This window comes from Amblyomma maculatum, chromosome 1 (genome assembly GCF_055883805.1).
Source record: "Amblyomma maculatum isolate TAMU_Amacu chromosome 1, ASM5588380v1, whole genome shotgun sequence".
NCBI lineage: Eukaryota > Metazoa > Arthropoda > Arachnida > Ixodida > Ixodidae > Amblyomma > Amblyomma maculatum.
The window spans coordinates 12,694,644-12,717,180 of NC_139344.1; the positions used below are offsets into that span (position 1 = coordinate 12,694,644).

Here is a 22,537-nt window from a genome sequence, read left to right on the forward strand (position 1 = left end):
CTCACGCGCCTGAATGAAGTCCTCACGTGTCTTGCTTCAGCGGGCCTTCAGCTCAACACCAAGAAGTGCCACTTTGCAGAGAAGGAAATTAAAATATTAGGACATCTGGTTAGCCATGACGGCATTCGCCCAGACCCTGAAAAATTAACCGCGGTCTTGAACTTTCCTCGTCCGCAACGGACTACAGATTTGCGCAGTTTCCTCGGCCTGGCGTCCTATTTCCGGCGATTTATAAGACATTTTGCAACTATTGCTGCGCCACTTCATGAACCACTTAAAGCGCGCAGCCCTTTCGTGTAGACTGAACAGTGCAACACTGCTTTTAACGACCTAAAGCACGCCCTCACATCAGATCCAGTTCTTGGCCACTTCAGCAATAGCGCTCCTACCATCCTACACACTGATGCCAGTGGTCACGGTCTTGGCGCTGTACTTCTGCAGCGCGATGCAACTTCACGTGAGAAAGTCATTGCCTTCGCCAGTTGGACCATGACTGCAGCTGAGAAAAACTACACCATTACCGAGCAGGAATGTCTCGCCGTTGTCTGGGCTGTTCAAAAGTTTCGCCCTTACCTATATGGTCGGCATTTCACAGTTGCGACCGATCACCATGCTCTTTGCTGGTTATCTTCACTGAAAAATTTGACAGGCAGACTTGGCCGTTGGATTCTATGCCTGCAAGAATACCATTTCGACGTCGTTTATAAATCGGGCCGCCAACACCAAGGCGCCGATGCTCTTTCTCGCTGCTCAGTTTCGGAATCAGCCTGCTGTTTTTCTTCACAATGCATTTCCACCTCTGACCACAGCCGATCATCGCATCCACCGACGCATATCACTGCAGTTTCTTTTGACGACTCTCAGAACAAGCACGCTCTCCGCTCACAGCAATTAGCTGATGCCTACTGTCGGCCCATCATCGACCGCCTTATCGGCGCTTCGAGCCCACCCAATGCTAGGCTTCGCTTACAGCTTCGCAATTTCAAGCTTGAAGATGGCATACTACGCCACTATGTGTATTATCCTGATGGAACTCTCTGGCTCCCAGTCGTACCACGTGTGCTTCGCCCGTGTATACTAGCGGCTTTCCACGATGACGCTACTGCAGGTCACCTTGGTTTTAACAAAACATACGACCGCGTGAAAAGATGATTCTTTTGGTCTGGCCTGTCTACCACCGTAGCTAAATACATTGCTTCCTGCTACCTGTGCCAACGTCGCAAGCGGCCGACTTCTTCCCCCGCTGGTCTCCTACAGCCCCTTTCCTGTCCCGCCACACCATTCGACGTTGTCGGCATCGACTTATATGGTTCCCTACCTCTCTCCAATGGGGGTAACCATTGGATTATAACAGCTGTCGACCACCTTACACGCTATGTTGAGACGGCCCCTGTACCGACTGGTTCCGCTGAAGAGGTAGCTAATTTCTTTTTGCGGTCAATTGTATTGCGTCATGGCACTTCTCGGGTGCTTCTAAGTGACCGCGGGACGGCCTTCTTATCGACAGTCGTATCCGAAGTTCTTCGTGCGTCATCCACCCTCCATAGGACAACCTCAAGCTACCATCCCCAGACTAACGGTCTGACTGAGCGATTTCACCGCACCCTATCGGATATGCTATCCATGTACATCACACCGGATCATCGAAATTGGGATACTGTTCTACCATTCGTCACATTCGCCTATAATACTGCAGTACAGCGGACTACCGGTTACTCCCCATTTTTCCTCGTTTTCGGCCGCCCTCCCACTACAATCCTCGACACTTCCTTCTTCTCTACGCCAGACTACTCCTCATCATTACCAGCCCAGTTCTTATCCCATGTGGCCAGATGCCGTCATCTTGCCCGCCTCAACACAGAAGCGTGCCAGCAAGACCGCAAGAGTCGCTACGATTCGAAGCATCGTGTGGTCTCTTTTCGTCCTGGTGACGAAGTACTGCTTTATACACCACTGTGCACCCCTGGCCTTAGTGATAAATTTCAGCACCGCTATCTTGGTCCCTACAAGGTAATCAACCAGACTTCCCCAGTAAACTACCAAGTCACACCTGTTGATCCCCCAGCTGACCGACGCCACCGTGGAACTGAAATTTTTCATGTATCTCGCTTGAAGCCGTTTGTGCGCCGCGGTACATCGGTTGGTTAGGAGCGGCCAGGCTGGCCGCTTCCGACCCCCCGGGCAGATTGTGTGAGCCCTCCACGGATCTTCTTTCATTTGTACATATCATGATCTTCCTCTTGTACATACCATCATCATCGTTCCGCGGCGCCGGCTCCGGCGCTCGCTTGGGTTTTCTCCATCAGATTAAACGCTGACACGGCATACCTTGCCTTGCCTTCACGACCTTGCCGTCTGGACCTGGCCTTCTTTCACAATATATATATGACCAGTCCTTATCCACAATATAAAAACAAACCTTGTTCCTGGCACATGATAGCCTGAGTTGCTTATGCGGCAATAAAACCCAGTACAATACCTTTCTTCGTTCCATGAACGTGTGACACCGCCATTTTTGCAGGTCAGCATTCATGAGCATAAAATCAACCAAATGTGCCAACCGTGCCAAATGAAGCCAGCCCATTTTCTGCCTATGGCAAGATGGCAAAACAGAACTGGTGCATCTTGAATTTAGGAAAAACTCTCCTTGTCGCAAAATTCAATTGGAAGTTGGCGTTTGTTCTCTTGTGATTGCATGCCTTTGTGTTCTCTTTGCTAAATATCTCAGCACTGAACTAGTGAAGCGCTTTCGTTCACTCTTTTTGTTTTGCGCCCCGCCGGGGTGGTGCAGTGGTTACTGCGCTCGACTACTGTTCCCAAAGACGCGGGATTGAATCCCGGCCTCGGCGGCCGCTTTTCGGTGGAGGCGAAAAGCAAGGCGCCTGTGTGTTGTGCGATGTCAGTGCACGTTAACCCCAGGTGGTTGAAATTTCCGGAGTCCTCCACTACGGCGTCTCTCATAGCCTGAGTCTCTTTGGGACGTTAAGCCCCACAAACCAACCAACCAACTTTTTGTTTTGCATTTTCTAAGAGTAATAATTATGTTTCTTCATTTTCAATAATCTCATGTCAAGAATGCTAGAGAGATTCATTTAACCAGAATAACCGGCAGTATGCCAAAACATCTTACACTGTGTTTTCGTGCTGCTTTAAGATGAATCCAATCCAACTCGCCCAGTTTTCCATACATGCCAAAACACATTGCCTTGAAGTGGTTTGGGATCTCTGCACCAGCCGAAGACTGCCTCCATTTCAATTTATGGCCAGCTGCCACAGTGCTCTCTGTCTAGTTACTGGCAAGCTCCGGTAAATGCATTTGCGAGTGGCTTTCTGTGTTGCACGGTAGTTCTCCATGGGGCTGCGGCTTGGCTCTCGAGCCGAACGCCACTCCTCTAGCTCAGACCACACTGGTGGTCCCAATGAAGGAACATAGGGGCCAACTGTTTATTGGAGGGGCTCTCCGTCGATCTTCCTCTGCCATGCTCGATCATGCAACAGGCTGCATAGAGGGAGTCGCCTCAGTGCGTAGAGCTGTAGACGTGTCCGCCCTCTTGTCCAGTCCGCACTCGCTCCCTGGTGCACACATGCTTGCTCACTCTGCCGCACCCAACGCGTGCCGCCGCCAGAGTAGACGAGAGGGGGGCAGAAGGCTGGCCGCATGATCTTGAGAGGCCTCTCGCTTCTCGCTGTGGCGTAGCCAGGAGGGGAAGGCTTCCCACAATATATACCTGCTAAGGTCATGTTAAACAGTTGAACAGCGCCCATTTGACAACATACAATTTGCAGGAGAGCAACAATTGTTCTGCCAGCTTGTTGACTGCTGTGTGGCGCTTGACGACGTTTGCAGGGGTTGGTAATTGTTCAATTCTTGACCTCCTAATCATCTTTCAACTGAACTATAAATTGTGTCTGATGGGCCCTACTCAATGAAAACCGGAGTGCCAATCCACAGGGGAGGGAGCCTGAAACAATTCCTATTGACGTAAACTGGAGCTCGCCTTCTCACTGGGCAAATAGGGGTTGAGAAAGGAGAGGAGGAGCACTATTTTTGATTGCCAATATTTTGGATATTAATGAAGCTAGCTTAGAAACGTTTTATAGTTTTACTAAATGGCCTTTTAACTTTTGGCTATGAACGAGATACTCATCATGGTGGCTATGGCATTCTGCTCAGTTTATAGGTAGCGGTTGGAGTTTTCGGTTTTTATTTTCAGAGAATTCGGCTGACATTTGTCGGTGTTTGTATGCGAACACAACTTCCGGTTTTTATCGGTTAATATTATTTTCTGCTGAAGAAATATCGGCTTTTTTTGGTGATATCGGATTTTTGCGGTGATAGAGGCGTCAGTTGACGGTTAAAAGTGACGTAGTGTTCATTTTGGCTTTTTTTCCTTGCATGTTGTTTTATGCACTTTTATTTAATGTACAGTTGGTCATATATACAGCTAAGTTCCTGGAGGAAAATGATATTGCCATGATGAAAATTTGCGTTATGACAAAACGCATATGTAAAACGAATTCACACGTTAGACAAAGGAGTGACTGAAATATTTATTACAATCAAATTTTTGCATAGACCAAATCACTTAAAAACAAATGCGCTTCTCTCGGCTTGTGTCCGAGAAGTGTCACGTGGCAAGGAACTGGCGGGCTTTGGTCTTCGCGATTTCCTTGAAGCACTTGCGCTGCAAATGCTCTGGTCTGTCCTCCGCCCCTCGAAGTACCTGCCTTGCCGCAGGTGCCCCTCCTTGGATGCTTGATACGTTTATGAGGGTTGGGAAGCAGGGCTGCCATTCTTTCCCCATTCATGAGGCCATGAACAATGCCTCAAAACCCTCAACCGCTATACTTAAACCAACGATCCCACTGTCTCACATCATGCCCCTGGATTGAACACTGTTGTAATCTTCTCCCCCATCGAGAGTGGGCGGAGTGGATGAAAAGGTACTGACCTTCTTCGGTTTAAACCGAACCTTTTAAAATGCTTTCGGCATACCTTTATCGATGTTTTTCGGTTTAAACCTAAAAGTGCAACCCCTATTTATAGGTTTGATCCTGGTGGTAGCCGCTGCGTTTAGTTGAAGATAATATGCTCACCCAATCAGCCAGTTCCTGTTTTTATTTTTGTTTTGTATTCAGCTATGGCATTGCTGGGTAATGCTAATAACTGTTTTAGGATGTTGTGACATATTTTTCTCTTTTCTGCCTGCAGGAGGCCGCTAAGGCTGATGAATCTTGGCACTGAACCCTGCGTACCTGATGCCCACCTGTACAGAATAAAGCTCACTTCTGTTGACTTGCTTTCAATCATCCCACCTTTGTTATCCCAGCAATTGTGCACATGCTCTTTTGGGAAGCACGTACGTACCCCATGGGAAGAGCGATGCGGCTGTGGTTTTTGATTATGCAGAATATTTGCCAAGCTGGAGAAAAGTGCTTCATGGCCAATGATTTTATAGTGGAAATATTTAAGTGAAGCTTAGCAACCGTCAAGGTTATGCTATGTGACCTTAGTCTGACCGTGCTAGCCCATTTTTATTTATACATGTCAAGAGCAACAGATTCATGTAACTTTCACTTGTGCTGATTTTGGCTCATTGCTTACAAATGCTCTCACTATTGGTTAGCTATTCTACAAAGCAACTTCCCAGCTGAGGTAGAATGTTCTTTGGCCCACAATAGATGTGAACAACGTTACTAGAACAAACAGTTTCACAGCTCCACCCGGAGAGGTGTCCCCGGTGGCGGTCGCGTGAACTAACAGCGCTGCTTGCTCCTTGCCGAGCGCGTCGTCTGCTACACGCGGAAGCATGGAGCGGCCGGCATACACTTAGCTGTTACGTGGTGCCGCTGCACTCTGCACGGCTGCAGCGCAGCTATGGCTACTTAAGACAGTTTTGGCTTCGAAGGCCTCAGAGAACGTGTTTGTGTGATGCGAAATTTAATGCCTTGAAACAAGTGTGACAGCGTTGTCGACTTGCTTGTCGTTCATTTCGCAACGTTCAGCATGCTGTGATGCAATTTTTCGCTTCTTATTTAGCATCTGCCTTTTAGAGTTTCAATCCAATTTGTGACAGGGATTCAAGCCGCCGACATGTGTGCCTCCAATTCTATGCCATTCACTGTAAATGTAGGGTGTACGCCAAGATGCTGCGTCGTTACCCTTAACTCAAAAACAAATAGATGTACGCTTTGCCAACTACGTGCCAGCCTCTAGATGCCTAAACTTGGCGGAGTGAAGGGACGGCGTTAAAAGCGTTATTGCGTCCTCTCTTCAGACGAAGCTTTGTTTTTTTTTTTAACAATAGGCCTCTTCATGCTGGCCTGCATGCTAATTTGCACCGGGGGCAACGAAGCCTATTGAAACGATTGGAAGTTCGTCATTTGTTTGTGTCACTGATAGACTTCATCGAGATTAAAAGGTGGGCACAAGCTCTACTCATAACTTACTCCGAAGTGAACAATTTCTGATCTGCATTTAGAAACAAAACTATATTCAAGTACTCTTATGATAGTTCGTGTAGCAAGGCTGTTTATTTTCTTGCTGGCACATATTTCGAACATAAAAGGGATTATATGCCAAAGAAAGCATCCTAAATCGTACTGCTTCGTGTGTTTCGACGTCAATGCCAGTAGAGAACTTGCATGATTCCAAGCGCCTATCAGTGCACATAGCGCAAATCGGCCCATCTGAGCTAGCTGCATAAACGAATTTTGATTTGGATCATTTTGAGTTCATCGCAGTACCAGCAATTCGGAGGAAATTTGAGTATTTTCGCGACGAGGAAATAGACGAGCCATGAGGGCGAGGAAATTTTCTTGTTGAGATGACTTGTGTCATTGAGTGGTTAATTGTTACAGCTCTTCTGAAGCATGTTAGTGAAGCGAAATTGTGCACAGGGCTTCCAACTCAGAGCTAATGCGGAGAGAGGAGACATCATGAAAACTGCAGAGAAATTTGACAAGCAAGATGATCACCAAAAATTAAAATATCTTTAAAATAACTGAGCATTCGGCGTCGAAAACGCACCGAGCTGCAGCAGCTGACAAGAAAAAGAAAGAAAAAAGATAATGAAGGAATAAAGCCTTTATTTGACTGAAGGGATGACTCTCGGCCGTTGTTTGGGTAATTAGGGAGTTAGGAGGGATGGGAGTGTATCTTATCGCTTCTTCACGGTTCTTCAAGCTGTTTCTAATAGTTAAAAAATAAGCGCCTAAAAAGCTCAGAAGAGGATCTAGATTGGCATCTACAAGATAGGCCTTCCAGACTTGCGATGGCTGGTAAGTCAAGCTCTTGCCTGGACTGAAGTACGATATGTCGAACAGCTGCATTTTTGTGAGGCGGGCAAGAACAAAAGCTTATCAGCTTCTGAATGAGCTCGATATGCTACCAACCAAGCATATGAGCTCCTTAATGCATGCATTGAAGTGAATTAGCTGCAAATATGGTTTTTGCTGTTGAAACGAAAGAAAATAACATGCAAAAAAAAAGATGGTCAAGGGAAGATAGGAACGCTAATACTCATTTCCCACTTGACACAAAAAAAAATTATGCTGCCCACTCAAACATTTCCTAAAAGAAGTATGTTTTCCTCTTAATTGCTTGTAACCTTGCAATGTTTGTCAGTGTTGATGAAGTCAAGTTCTGATTGTTTACTGCATTTCATTAGCATTCGACATTTGTGTTGTTGACTATTGCATTTTTGCTCATTTTTCTTGTTGCACTAATAAATAATTGAGGTTCATGCAATTAACTTCTAATGCCCTTTCCGGCACTGTAGATACTTGAATATCGTGTTTTAAAACTGTAGTCCAGTGCTAGTTTGAAATTACATTAACTTTACCTACAAGCAGTAAAATTATGTTGTTTTTCTTTTCTTTGTGTGTGTGTGTGTGTGAAGGGGGAGGGGAATCTCAAGGACGCGACTTGATCACTCGCAATATAAGCTTTTGCATAGACTCATGCGCTTGTTCAGTCGTTTCCTTTCGCAGTGCACACGCCCATTCTCAATGATTCCTCTTTTAGTAAACTAATTAAATAACTTCACATCTGACGTATTAAACGACAAAGAAATATATACATATATGTGTATATTTTTACATTGCTATATACGGGAGTGCGAGAGGGCCGATTCGGAGATATATGTTCCCCGCCATACCTCGAAAGGGAGACATTAGGAAAAGTGCTTCTGATTAGGCGACGACGGAGGCCGTTTATTTGTAGTCTGTGTTTAATATATCGTTTGACGCGAGTAGCCAGACTTCATGCACTGCATCAAAAGGCTGCCAAGGCTAGCAGATTTCTGCCTGTAATGGAGGCAATCTGCACAGCGCAGCAGTAAACGTGACATCCAATGCGTTACCTTCTAAGGTAGAGTACTCCTATGCAATTAAAAATTTGACTAATTTTTTGCATGAAAGGATCTATGCCCTGAAAGAACATACTACAAAACACTGGCCAGGGAGTAAAGCAAGAAACAGTGCTTGCGAGCAACCTGATGGCGCTTACACTTGTTTGACAGCATTAACAAGTGAATTTCGCATAACACAAATGCGTTCTCCATGGTAATGCGTCGCTTCGAAGCCAAAGCTATCGTAATGTATTTATAATTGTACTGTAACCATGTACAATGCAACGGCCGCACGCAAAAGATATGTGTGTGCTGGCCGCTCCATGCTTTCGCACGCATGTAGCAAACGACGTGCCCGGCAAGGAGCAAGAGCTCACTGCAGCGCTGCTAGTTCTCGCGACCGCCACTTGGGACACACACCTCCAGTGGGCGGTATGGGGAGCTGTGACACAGTCTGTTTTAGTAATGTTGGATGTGAAGGCACATTAACTCAGGGTGTCTAGCAACTGGGAAAAATCAGTGAAATCTCAGGGAAACCATCAAAACTTTTGCCAAGTCATTTTCATTTCAAGCTGGTGCACAGCAAGCATGTTATTCATGCAGATCTTGTTTAGTTTTTTTTAGCTGTGTCCAGAGCACGCAGCCGCCATGACAGCCACACTGCAAGGCGAGGCGTGATATACCGTATTTACTCGCATAATGATCGCACTCGCGTAATGATCGCACCCCTGAATTTTGAGGTCAAAATTCCATTTTTTAAATTCCCCGCGTAATGATCGCACCCCGAACATGGAGCCGCCTGGTGATTGATCTGCAGTCATCCCGCAGCGAATGCATTCCGACGAGTTCCCAACCTAGGGCCCGATCCTCGATATTCGCCTTTTCGGCCATGTTGTGACGTACCCGTGACGTAAATATTGGGGCGGCGCTAAAACGCGTATAAACAGAAATTGATGACGAAATTTAAAAAACAAGGAAAAAAGTTACAAAAAATAACGCCGTCGTCTGCTACTTGGCGCCGATTACAAAAATGCCAACGCTGCGATGCCAAGAAGCTGAAGGGTCGGTGCGAACAGTGTTTACGCTGCATACACGCGTCGCGCGGCAGGGCAAGGCTGAGGAGATAGTGAGATACTTACGTATACATTGCGGCTGTACTGTACTATTATAGTAACGGTAGTTGCGACCACAGTGCATCATAGTACACACGCTGTCGGACGTCCACCAGCAGCTAGGCTGAGCGAACGGCGGTACTCGACGCAAACCCCACAAACAGCCGGTCGTCAAGTGTGAGCGATGCCTCACTTGAGATGCCTGCATGTTGCTAGCTGTCCGTGTTTCATTTATGGACTTAGTCGCGCAGAGAAATCGGCGAGTATCAGGATTAAAGAATTTGTTTACGACTGAGAATTGGAAGCGCCCAACAGATTTTCGGGCTGCAGTTGCCTCTAGAGAAGAGACGCACCTATCCGACGACAACGCTGGCCTTCTCAGGGTATCACTGTCGTTGGAAACTGCCTGCGGCAGCCCACCGTTTCCATCATGTTAGCAAGTCTGCTACGGCCGGGTATACGTGTCGGCTTCTGTGGCGTAGCGTGCGGATATCGGCCCGACTGGAGCGGCGTAGTGAAAACACGCATAGTGGAGAGCTCGATTAGGCCATATATCTGGCGATCTTAGCATGCGCTGACATCGGACCACCTTTAGCGTGTTAATTCCATCGAAATGCGATCGTCGTAGCTGGGCTACGCACATATTGCGGGTCAGAGAGCCGAGCGTCTATAATCATTACTGAGCCATCGAGGCGGGGACGTTTTCACGCAGCCGCAAAAATAAGCAGATAAGATTTTCTGGCAGCAATGAAAATGCAATGAAAAGTGTATCCAGATGCCCACTGGCAGCAACAGGTTAGCTTTCACGCTGATGGCATTTAATGTGCCCTGAATTAGACATAGCACGCTGTATGCACATTTCACCGCATGCAGAGTGTGTCACTCTGTTGTGGCAGATGCCTCGTTAAAATAATAATAATAAAAAAAAAAAAGCTGTCGGTATTATTCTGCTTGGTTTCTGAGCATGTTGCATAAAAACATTTTATAAAAGTAGCAACACTGCTCATCTGATGCAGGTGCACATCACACCACAATGTCACAAGAGAAACAAAATTTGTCAGGTACAGCCTAGTTCCTTTGCTACTGTTTACCAGTTTTGCACTTGCAATAGCATCCGGCACTTTCTTTCAGTGCAGCATGATTCCTCAGAGGAGAGAAGGGTGATGAGGTCGGCTAGAGATATGCCTTCACATATACTATTTGACGATCAGGAAGTGAAGGAACAGACATGAAGAGTGAATATGATATATGATGCCTAATTACAATGAGCTAGATGCAGTACGGAAACCATTTTCTTGAAGCAATTGTCAATTGAATGTAGCATTCATGCACACATTAACCAGTGCACATGCTATATACACAAAGCCCGAACCTGTCTCTGAGTGAAGCAAGGGAGCCAAAGGGGAAAGCAAGCGTGACTTTAAAGACACCGTAAGTAAAAAGTAACAGCAACAAAAAAGAAAAACAGAAGCATGCACAGGAACAATATTCGACAAAAAGAGGCATGAATTGCAAGGCCTGCAGCAATGTGGCCTGCAGCACATCAGGGTGGTGTTCTGGATTTTTTGGCAAAGGTTCATTAATGCCAGGTGATAATACTGTATGATTTGTATTGGCTGTGCCATCCCCTGTGTGCTCTTCCAGCAATGCATAATGTCCAACGTGCAACTGTCTAACATCCACTCTCTACACTCTGACTCAAAAACATGCTCAAATGAACCTCACCTGAATACGGGCATAAATATGGGAATAAAGCATGAAATTTACTTTTTCGACATTCTGATTGCATATCATTGGAAAACTAAACGTGATTTAAATGAGCGTATGATTTGCAGCTAGTGCGTCTTGTATGCATGGTTCTTCCAACAGGTTGCAGTATAGCTTCTGTCCTTTATTTTGGTAAAACATGCACACTTTAAGAGACCTGCTACTCACGTAACACATTCCCTGTAGCTTTAAACAGCTCGTCGTTGACTAACAATTGGTGTATCATTTGCTTTCGGTACTTTTTGGCATTTTTTTTTACATGCACCTGACATGAAGCCTTGCTTATAAGAAAACTGAAAATTACAATATACAAAACAATACAAAATTTATTTACAGCACTGCACACTCTACAATACACAGCCTAAAATGAAAGGCTGTCACACATTCAAGTAATTACAGTATTGTTGTACTTGTACAGCTCATCGCCATATCTGAAAGGTGGCACGGCCTTGGAGACCAAAGAAGAGAAATTAGTTATACAAAGCAAGGGAGCACAAGATAGGGTCAAAAACCCATTCTCCAAGTGTTTGGCCCAAGATAACCCCAGCACCAGCAAAGCAAGCACCCACTGTTTTACCAAAGAGTACCCAACACCACTGAGGATTGGTCCCCAAATGCTCAAACCACTAGGCTGCAACTACAGTCAAGGGATGCTATGCGTTCCGCAGTATTACCAGTATCAAAGTGATGTCGTATGTGCCAAGAGTTGATGTATTTAAATTTTCGTTTCTGCCTAAAACAATCATTGAATGAAACAACCTTGACCGAAGCGTATTTGAAAAAACTTGTTCTTTAAAACTTTTGATAAAGAGTTGGAAATTTGTTGGGCCGCCTAAATGTACATTACCCACCCTGTAACAGCCCGGAAGGGCTAACAGTACTTGCAAATAAATAAATAAATATGGAACTCGTCATTTAAATGGCAGTCGGCACCTGCGACAGAGCAAGTATTCCCTGATTCTGTTATGGACAGGGCAAAGGTAGTTATAGTGTGTGTAAGAATGATTTTATCTGTGCATAAATGCCTGCCACACCTAGAATGCTCCCTTTATGCAGTCTACCAAAAAGCAGAAATGTTTGTCTCAGGAAGACAAGCCTTAAGCATTATTTCAGCAAGTCACTCAGTGTGATGGCTATCAGGCAAACCAGCACAGCACTTGAAAACTTCATGCTCAAAAAACAATTGTGGGGACACGCAAGCTCAGCATTTACCGCTATGACACAACAGCTTTTATGGCTCCTGTCTGCAGACTCTCATTCGTGTGAATCGACTTTGCTACTGCTAACACCTAGTATTTATTCTATGATACATATCAGTAGCATATACCTGTAAGTTATCCAATTATGTGGAAGACCACTTGTCTAGATACTTATAAAGCCCACTGTAACCAAGCTGTACGGATGCGTTTCCATGGCCTAAGGGTTGCCTGTCCTATTACCCAAAGATCCTGCAAGGTTTATCACCTCACACATTCATCTCAAAGGTGAAGCCAGAGACATCACACTGAGTACTCGGCCATGTCACCTGTCTGAAAGGTGCCCAAGATTTTCCCCTCACAACGTCACATTTTGTGCAGAAAAGAGGCTTTAACGTTGCTGCATCAAAAAAAAAAAAAAGCAAGAAGCCAATAGCTGAACATCAACGCTACATTAGGCTCTGCTGGCTCGCAAGACATTTGACCACAGTGTCAACAGCCGAGTTATAGATGCAGCTGTGGCAGAGGCTGTACCACAGAAACAACAGATGAATGTGGTCAAGATAAAATGAAATCGCTTTGTTCACAAATTCTTCAATACATCACGAAAAAGAATGGCTCACTTATGGATAGTATGACGTCTACTGTGTTCAATAGGATTGTACCTTCAGGAAGTTATCTTTTGAATGCAATCTTAAGAATATATTGTGGTGTTCAATTTAGGCTGTACACATAGCAGACGTGCAAAATATGCAGCACATTCTGAGGGTTAAATGCAGAGAGGATTGCTGAAGCTGATATAATAGGAAAGCATAGGGATACTAGATAACATAGAAAACACATGCGACAATAGGATAGGTGTAAGTGAAACTAGCGCAGCTGTCACTTATGAGAGCAAAAAGTTATACAACTCAGTACTAGCACAATGGTACAAAATGTTGAAAAGTGATGATGAAACACAAATTTCCTTGAAAGTGCTTCTACATAAATGAAATGAAAGTGATTGGCATAAAATTTGTGCCCCTTCCTTAAAATTCTCAATTTAAAGCTCACAAAGAACAATGAAGGCTACAAAAGCAACTAACAGAAAAAAAGTAATGAAGCAGTTATACACAGCTGCAATCATTCGATAAACATCTCGAGTGATGAAGCCAGTCTCCAGTGGCTTAGAGCATGAATATGTGAGCTTTATCAACCCTCTTTTAACATATGTGAGTGCCGGAGGGCATGTGGCAGCAGCAAGAATGTGTCAAGAAGCAAATGGCCCAGATAGCAGCCTCATAATAGAGGTATGGAAGGACTACACACAACGCTATCATGGAGGGAGGTATTTTATGGAACAAGATATGTAGCAATGCACAAAAGGAGCAAAGCATTTTGTAGAGCTGCAGTCAAAAATTTATGAAGGACAATCTTATCAAAAAGTTTTTATTTCACTCCTGCGCTTGTGCATCATTATTGTGACTATGAGTTATATAGTGAAACATGAAATGTCAAGCAATTTATCCCGTACACAAATGAATGCATTCTTTCCCCTGCGAAGCCACCTTCAAGAACTTTTGCCAGTGGGTGCACATGCACATCAATATCACCTAGTTACAAAACAGAGAAGTCAATAGTTGCCTTTGTAAAAAAAAATGAATACAAAAATGTTCATTGATAGCCGAGCCACACAAATGATGCAGAGGTTAAACAGGTTATCTGGGATCTTGATTAACATGACTAAAAAGCATCGGTAATTGCAGTGCAAAGTGAAAATGGCAAATTTTGCAAAAGTGGAATCTAAAATTGCCAAAATGGGTTGACAAGTTGGCGGGGCCCTCATTTTTCGTGCATACAACAATGAAAGACAATGACCACCAAATAGATGCACAGATTAGCCTTGGGAAAACTAGTTGATTGCTGTTCATCTACGTTCAGCATATGAAGGAAGCAATAGAAAACAAGCATAAAGGCAACCAAATACAAAGAAGCACAGCTCGCTTCACTCTACAGTTCGTGGAAAAACACAGTGGGCACCTCACGTTTCACCCTAGTAGCACACAAGATAGGTGTAACGAAATGGACTCTGCTATGGTAAACGACTGCAGACACATCCACCAGGGTACACGTATGTCAAATATTCTCACTGAAGTAGTATGTCGCAGACTGCTTGCTTGCCACAAACACCAAAGTGAATTGTGAACTATATGTGCACGCACGTCCTACTCAGAATGGCACTTCTGGAGGTAGAAGGAGAACGTTTTTGTACCTTCCTGCGTTTCATTGACATGAAGCACTTAATAAAATGCACACTGAGTTTAAGCAGAACACAAAAAAGCAAAGTATACAACAAAGAATGACAGCTCTCAGCGAGGGCCACAGCACTTGTAGAATACACTCAGTATGTCTACAGATGGTAGACAAAAAATTATAGCACCAAAGAAAGGTTTGGTTTGGTTTGTGGGGTTTAACGTCCCAAAGTGACTCAAAGTGACATTGATCACTTGTGGCATATATCAAAATCATGACAGCGAGTGAAAATCTCAGGTGCAGGTGATCAAGTTGTTCTTGTCCAAGTTAATATAAATGTTGCATGTCCTCTTCCTTGTACTTGTCGATGTTCCTGCTGCGATTACCATTTGCAGGTGGCGTCAATGTCATGTGATCTGCACACACTACAAGCTGTAACGATCTTCAAAAAGAGCTGTCCATCTGCATAGCACTTCACATCTGATGTGGCCGTCCAGGGACAAGGCGTGGCCTCCCAGATTATACAAGCCTAGCAGAGAGGTTAATGATGTTGAATATGGCCCCAGGACTTCTCGCCCACATGATGACTCGGATCGGAAGTGCTGCAATGGCTGCACAAGGTCCACACGATCACCTGCAAATGTTTAGTGCCTAAATTATATGCGAATAAAATATCAAACACGCATGGCACAGGAACATTCAAAATCATCAATGCTGCAAGCTAAGCTGCGGTAAAGTGTAATCTATGAATGCAAGAAATGGTCAGTGCAATACCTAAGTGAACCATTTCCGTAACAGGTAAAGACGGGTTGGTGGCGGAAATTGTAGTGCGAAGGTTAACTTTTTTCTATTTTGCAACTAAAGGAACGACTTATATCAGGCGATTTCACATTACTTTCCTTTCTCGGTCGTCGAAACCATTAGCCAAGAAATCTTGACAACTACGAGCACACTCAGTTTTTTTTTTTTTTTTTTTTCGCCGCATGCGTCCTGTAAGTATTCCTTTAATCTTCAGTCATTTCCCGCCTGCGCACAACTTGAATGCGAATGACGCTGTATGAACAGTCACCTTTGCAGGTTTTCCTATTGCGCTTACCTCTATGATGCTCGACGTGCTGCAGCATTTCCAGCAGATTGACTGCGTTGCCTTGCTGGCCGACACCCATCGAGAAGCCCGACACATTCCAGGAGCTCGTTGCTCGGCCGAACGAATACATTTCGTGCCATCCTACATCAGAGGCGTTCACCACTGCCGATTCCACCCGAAACACCCGAGCGCAGAGCAATTCTCGCCTCGGAGTTTGCAAAGCCGCCACACTACACTCCTCAGATCTGACTGTACTGACGAGCTATCTTTCAAGGCAATTTGACAGCATTGCTGTGCTGCAGCAAATCCTCGATCACTACTTGCAGACGACGAACTGCACGAAGACCACTCGTAAGCGTACCTCCCTCCATGGCCGCCGCCATTGCTGGGTTATTATAACCGCGCAGACCAATAATTTCTTACCATGGAAGAAAGGGTTTGAAATAAGAAAGCAGTTAGCGCCGTCACGCGGCCGCACGCTTCTGCCCCATTAGAGATTGTCTCAAACATCCTTTATTTCATACGCGCTCATAATTTGCCTTTCTATTCCGTTTAAAAAGCCATACAAGGTGTATATAAAGTTATCCTTTTACTTTTAATAACAAGCTAAGAAACTACGGTAGGCTAACGGCTGCATAAATCAGCTTGCCTGTCGCCATAGTCTCATTAGCATAATTCGGGCACCTCGCCACTCGGCGAAATTATGGCGGCCAAACGTCAGCATTTTCGGTAATGGCGGCACGTCAGTTACGTCATGACGCGTCAATTTGACGTAATCTAAATATGCCTGCGTATCACGTGTTTCACGTGACATAGCTCCAGCCAATCAAATTTGAGCATCCGCTCCTTCCCAGTATGCCATTATTTTCATCACATTGGTTAATCGAGCGTAAGTGTTCTCCAAACCACCATCAGTAACTTTGCTTCCAATCCAAAATCATTCGTATTTGTCATCCAGGCAACAAGGATAGCTCCGGTTGAAATCAATTTTCACGGCTACGTCATTTTGACGTAACCGCTAAAAGTGCTTGCCTCAACTGATGGTTTCGCGCCACAAGTTTGAAGCACGTGACTCTTTTCTGAGCCAATCAGAAAGACAATATGGCGCCGCCAGGGGAAGGCGAATATCGAGGATCGGGCCCCTAGTCTAGTAACGTTGGAGTTCCCATGATTCCATGCTTTGCGGCATTCACCATTTTGCAATTCGGCAGCGTCGTAGCGTGCTTTGTGTTTTTGTGCGAGTTTACGCCATTTCACCATGGGGCGGTATGCCAGTTACACCGCCGCGTTCAAGCTCAAGGCTGTCGACTAGGCACTGGAGCATGGCAACCGCGCTGCTGGTAGGCATTTCGGCGTGGACGAAATGAGGATACGCTATTGGAAGAAGCAGCGCGAGAAGCTGATGGCTACGAACAAGACACGGCGGGCTTTCCGTGGACCCAAAACGGGCAAGTTCCCTCGTGTTGAGGAGGCGGTCCTAGAATACGTGAGGGACCTGCGCAAGGATGGTTGTGCAGTGTCATTAGAAATGATACAGACGCAGGCGCGCACAACTGCCAGGAAGCTGGGAATCGCCGCAAAGGATTTCCGCGCTAGCTCCGGTTGGACGACTCGCTTTATGCGACGGAATGGACTTTCCCTGAGGCGGCGGACGTCGTTGTGCCAGCGGCTCCCAGCCGCGTATGAAAGCAAAGTGATAGACTTCCATCACTTCGTCACTAGGCTTCGCGAAAAATGCGGTTACCTCATGTCGCAAATTGGAAACGCCGATCAAACTCCACTGACGTTCGACATGCCCCGGAATACAACTGTGAACGAGAAGGGTGCTCGGAGCGTCCTCGTGAAGACGTCTGGCGCAGAAAAACAGCGATGCACAGTCATGCTTGCTGTGACGGCCGACGGGCGGAAGCTGCCACCATACGTGATCTTCAAACGGAAGACTATTCCGAAGGGAAACTAGGGAAGCTAAGAGTTTTAAGAAGACAGGCATATCTAACGCTTTGGATGGAACGGAAGATGACTTCCTTTGGGATTGTGAAGATGCTCCCAGCGACGACACTGCCGTTTCCGATGAGTCGTGCAGCAGTGAAAGCGAGGATGGCGAGGATTCAGACTTTGATTAGAGTACTGACGAAAAAAAATAAGTGGGCATTGTGCACTCCATGTGATGCTTAATGTGCGTGTTTATTGCGAAGGTAAGCCTTACTCAGCTTTTATTTTGGGTAATTGTAATCGAGATATATGTTCTAAGACGTCTGACCTGCAACTTGTTTGCGTTTTCGGTGCTCAAAAATTTTTTGTAGAAAATTTACCCCGCGTAATGATCGCACCCCGAAATTTGCGTCAGTATTAAAAAAAAAAAATGTGCGTTCATTATGCGAGTAAATACGGTATTACTTTGACGCCAGCGCATGGCTGAGCTGCCACAATAGAACCAATATGCATGTGAGGTGGGTACTCAATAAAATATGCGTAAGCGCTGCGTGAGAGTAGTATGCGACAAAAAGCAGGAATAACTGCGCTGTCAGTGGCCAGCGCGAAATTGATCAGTAAGCTGAGCTGCCAAATGTGCGTGAAGCCATATTGGATTGGATTGGCTCGACTGATTGGGGGGTTGGTGGCTAGGAAACATGGGCTTGCGTGCTCTGAGCCTGGAGGCTGGCATCAGTGCACTTTTAATTTTCATTAAACATTCGACATTCCTAATGGCTGTTAATACTAATGACAACCTTTTCAGAATTGTAAATTGTGGAATACGATTAATAAATAGCTTTTGTTGAGAATTATTTGTTTATGCTCATTATCATTAGCAGCTACATTTTTGAGCCTCTTCACTTGTCAGAGAATTAAAAAAAATAATCAGGGAAAACCTCGAAAAGTCACAGATTTTTAAAATAGGGGTTTGCTAGACACCCTGTGACTATTGCCACCTGGTGTCCCTGATGTTCTTAGGTGGCACCTGGAAGGAAAGGACGCCGAAGTTGTCTCGCGTGCTGTGCGCGGAACTTTGCCTGCTGGTTCAGCTTCTTCCCGTCATCTTAGTCACGTCTAGCCCTGTTGTCCGTGACATATTTTGGTGTCGGCGCTAGGTTTCGATCCCAGTACATGTCTCGTACACCACCGCATACCCAGGACTCAACTCCTGTGCCAGTCGACACCCCTGTGCACCATACTAGCCGAAGGAATCAAGGCCTGCCCCCTGAGCTCGGGCCGTTGGAGTTCAACACCGCAGGCGCCCCTCGACCGGCTATTCAAGGAGCTCCAACTTACTACACCCTGCAAAATCCACGACTGCCTCAGCCCTTCCACGGCAGTCAGAGAGAAGATGTCGAAGACTAGCTTATCCAATTTGAACGGGTCGCCTCGTTTAATCAGTGGGACGACGCCGCCAAGCTTCGAAATGTCTTCTTCAGCCTGGAAGATGGCGCTCGTACTTGGTACGAGAACCGAGAAGACACCCTAACATCATGGCGTGAGTTCTGCTGACGAATTCATACCAGCGCGGATCGGCGAGAACGCGCAGAAAGGGCTCTACAGTCTCGTATACAGATGCCAAATGAGGCTGTGACCATGTATGTGGAGGACATGACCCGGCTCTTCCGACGTTTTGACCTGGCCATGACCGAAGACAAAAAGGTGCGCCACCTTATGCACGGTATTAAAGAGCAACTGTTCGCTGGCCTCGTGCGTAATCCACCAAGGACGGTTGCCGAGTTTCTTTCGGAAGCTGTCACAATAGAGAGGATGCTCCAGCAGCGGTCTACCACTTACAACAGGCCGGTGGTCGCCGCTTCGGTTGTGGAGCCATTTTCGGCCTTCGGGGCTACCCCGAACCTACGTGACATCATCCGCTCAGTTGTACGCGAAGAGCGTTTCGGTGCTCCACAGCCGATGGTCGGCTCTGTAGCTAGCATTGTCCGCGAAGAGCTTCAAGCGTTGAAGCCCTCGGTAGCATCCGCTGATCCACAACCTTTCCCCACGGAGTACCTGCGTCCAACTTATGCAGATATGGCGCGACGCCCTGCCCCTGCTTCGGCGCCATTACCGCCACCCGATCAAGGCTCACTGTATTCCGCACACACTGAGCCGTTCGTCGACAACCGACGACCACTCCAGCGGAAGGCGGACCTGTGGCGCGCCCCAAATCGCCAGCGCCTGTGCTTCCATTGCTGGGAGCCAGGTCATCTCTATCGCCAGTGCCCCTATCGACACCTTGGACTTCACGGATTTCCCATCGACATGCGTCGCCCTCCAATAGGCCAAAGACCCCGAGACATTGAAGACTACTTAGCGCAGCAGCGCATGGCGCCAACTTCTCAGCGGCAGTCACGATCCACGTCCCCACGCCGATCATCGCCGCAGCCCGGGGTCATCCTGGCGGTGCAGCGACGCTCGCCAAGTCCCCACCGGGAAAACTAGACAGCGACCTTCGGGGCGAGGCCGCTTGCAATCGACGTGACGAAGACCCCCTGACAAGGAGATCTGTGAGCGATCTGGATTTTACGTCACCGACGACAGTTCCTACGCATGAACATCGACTCTCACTGGACATACCCGTGCTTCTCGACGGCCATAAGGCTAGCGCATTGGTGGACACTGGCGCGGATTTTTCGATATAAGCGGGAAGCTAGCAGCGCTTCTAAAAAAGTCATGACACCATGGTCGGGCACGCAGATTCGCACCGCTGGCGGACATGTCGTAACTCCTAGTGGCCTGTGCACGGCACGAGTTCAAATTCGCAGCTCCACGTTTATTGTAAGCTGCCTCGTTATACCTGACTGCTCCCGTGACGTTATCCTTGGGGTTGATTTTCTCCGGGAGTATGGAGCTATTATCGATCTCCGGAAGCGCACAGTGAAATTCTACCGAGAAAGCTGCTGATACTGACACCAAGAATCGCCAACGCCGCGCCGCCCTTCGAATTTCCGCCGAGAGCGTTTCGATTCCGCCACGCGCCAGTGTTTTTGTGACTGTTACTTGCGACGAACTGCGTGACAGGCATGCGGTCGCGGAAGGCAACCAGTCACTTTTGCTCACCCACGGCATCTGTACAGGGCGCAGCCTCATCCACCTCCGCGACGGCCGGTCTGATCTCCTGGTGACTAACTTCACCAACGAACCCCGGAATCTTTTTCGTGCTACTGCCATCGCGTTTGCTGATTCGTTAGCGGATGTTTCTGAATGTTTTACGTTTGGGGCTGTTAGCACTGTGCAGCCCCCACTTGACCGTCTTGATATTAGTCCGGATCTCTCGGACACACAGAATCGTGAGCTACGTGCCCTCCTACTAGAGTTCATCACTTGTTTTGCGTCCTCATCGAAAGTACGGCAAACGCCTCTCGTGAAGCACCGCATCATTACTCCTGACGACGCCCGCCCTATCCGCCAGCAGCCGTACCGTATGTCAACGACGGAACGTGAAGCGATTCAGACACAAGTTCAGGAGATGCTTTGTGATGGTGTCATACAACCATCCAACAGCCCGTGGTCATCCCCTGTCGTGCTGGTAAAGAAAAAAGATGGGACCCTTCGCTTCTGTGTCGATTATCGAAAGTTGAATGCCATCACTAAAAAAAGACGTCTATCCACTGCCCCGTATCGACGATTCGCTCGACAAGCTTCGTCGCGCCCAGTACTTCTCCTCCATTGACTTGAAGAGTGGGTACTGGCAGATTGAGGTTGATGAGCGGGACCGCGAAAAAACAGCTTTTGTCACCCCAGATGGACTGTACGAGTTCAAAGTGCTGCCTTTTGGCCTATGTTCAGCGCCGGCTACTTTTCAGCGCATGATGGACACTGTCCTCGCCGGCCTCAAATGGCAAATCTGCTTAGTCTATCTCGATGACGTTGTCGTATTCTTTGAAACCTTTGAAGAACACCTCGAACGCCTGCGTGCAGTATTAGATGCCCTCCGGTCAGCTGACTTGACGCTCAAGCCCGAGAAGTGCCACTTTGGCTACAAAGAGTTGAAGTTTCTTGGTCACCTTGTGAGTGCCGCAGGCGTTAGGCCAGACCCCGACAAGACTTCTGCTGTCGCCAAATTTCCCGTTCCTGCAAACAAGAGAAGTTTGAAACGCTTCCTGGGTCTCTGCATGTACTGCCGCCGCTTCATCGCCGATTTTTCCAAAGTTGCCGCCCCCCTGACTGGCCTCACGCGCGATGATACACAGTTCGTGTGGGGCTCCGAGCAACAAGAGGCTTTTGCGGAGCTGCGCAGCCGACTGCAAACAAGCCCTGTTCTTGCACACTTTCATGAAGACGCTGACACGGAAGTGCACACCGACGCCAGCTATATCAGCCTTGGCGCGCTGTACTCGTTCAACACCAAGCTGGCGTCGAAAAGGTAATAGCGTATGCCAGCCGCACGCTCTCCCGCGCCGAGACAAACTACTCCACTACGGAAAAGGAATGCCTTGTGGTTGTGCGGGCAACCATGAAATTTAGGCCTTACCTCTACGGCCGCCAGTTTAAAGTTGTCACCGATCATCATTCCTTGTGCTGGCTGGCTAACCTCCGCGACCCATGGGGGCGCCTTGCACGATGGAGTCTTCGCCTCCAAGAATTTGAGTACACCATTGTGTATAAATCTGGCCAGAAGCACGAAGATGCTGACGCGCTGTCGCGTGCACCCGTCGGTTTAGTCGATGAGAGCACGGACGATGAGAGCGGTTTTCTTGGACTGGTGAGTGCTTCAGACATAATGACCCGACAGCGAGCTGACCCGGACCTTCGACCTGTCATTGACCACCTGCAGGGTCGCGCTGCTGATATCCCTCGGCAATTTGCTCGGAA

At 46.9% G+C, this 22,537-nt stretch overlaps 1 protein-coding gene across 2 annotated transcripts in view; it reads left to right on the forward strand.

Moving 5' to 3' along the window:
* Nucleotides 1-5,296, forward strand: part of LOC146201781 (uncharacterized) — a 95,686-nt gene extending 90,390 nt beyond the window's left edge. For both annotated transcript variants that reach the window (XM_084583407.1, XM_084583400.1), the window contains one exon: nucleotides 5,213-5,296. In XM_084583407.1, the coding sequence (XP_084439533.1) occupies nucleotides 5,213-5,223 (11 nt within the window). In that variant the 3' untranslated portion in view covers nucleotides 5,224-5,296. The remainder of the gene's footprint in view (nucleotides 1-5,212) is intronic.
* The last annotated feature ends 17,241 nt before the right edge of the window (nucleotides 5,297-22,537 follow it).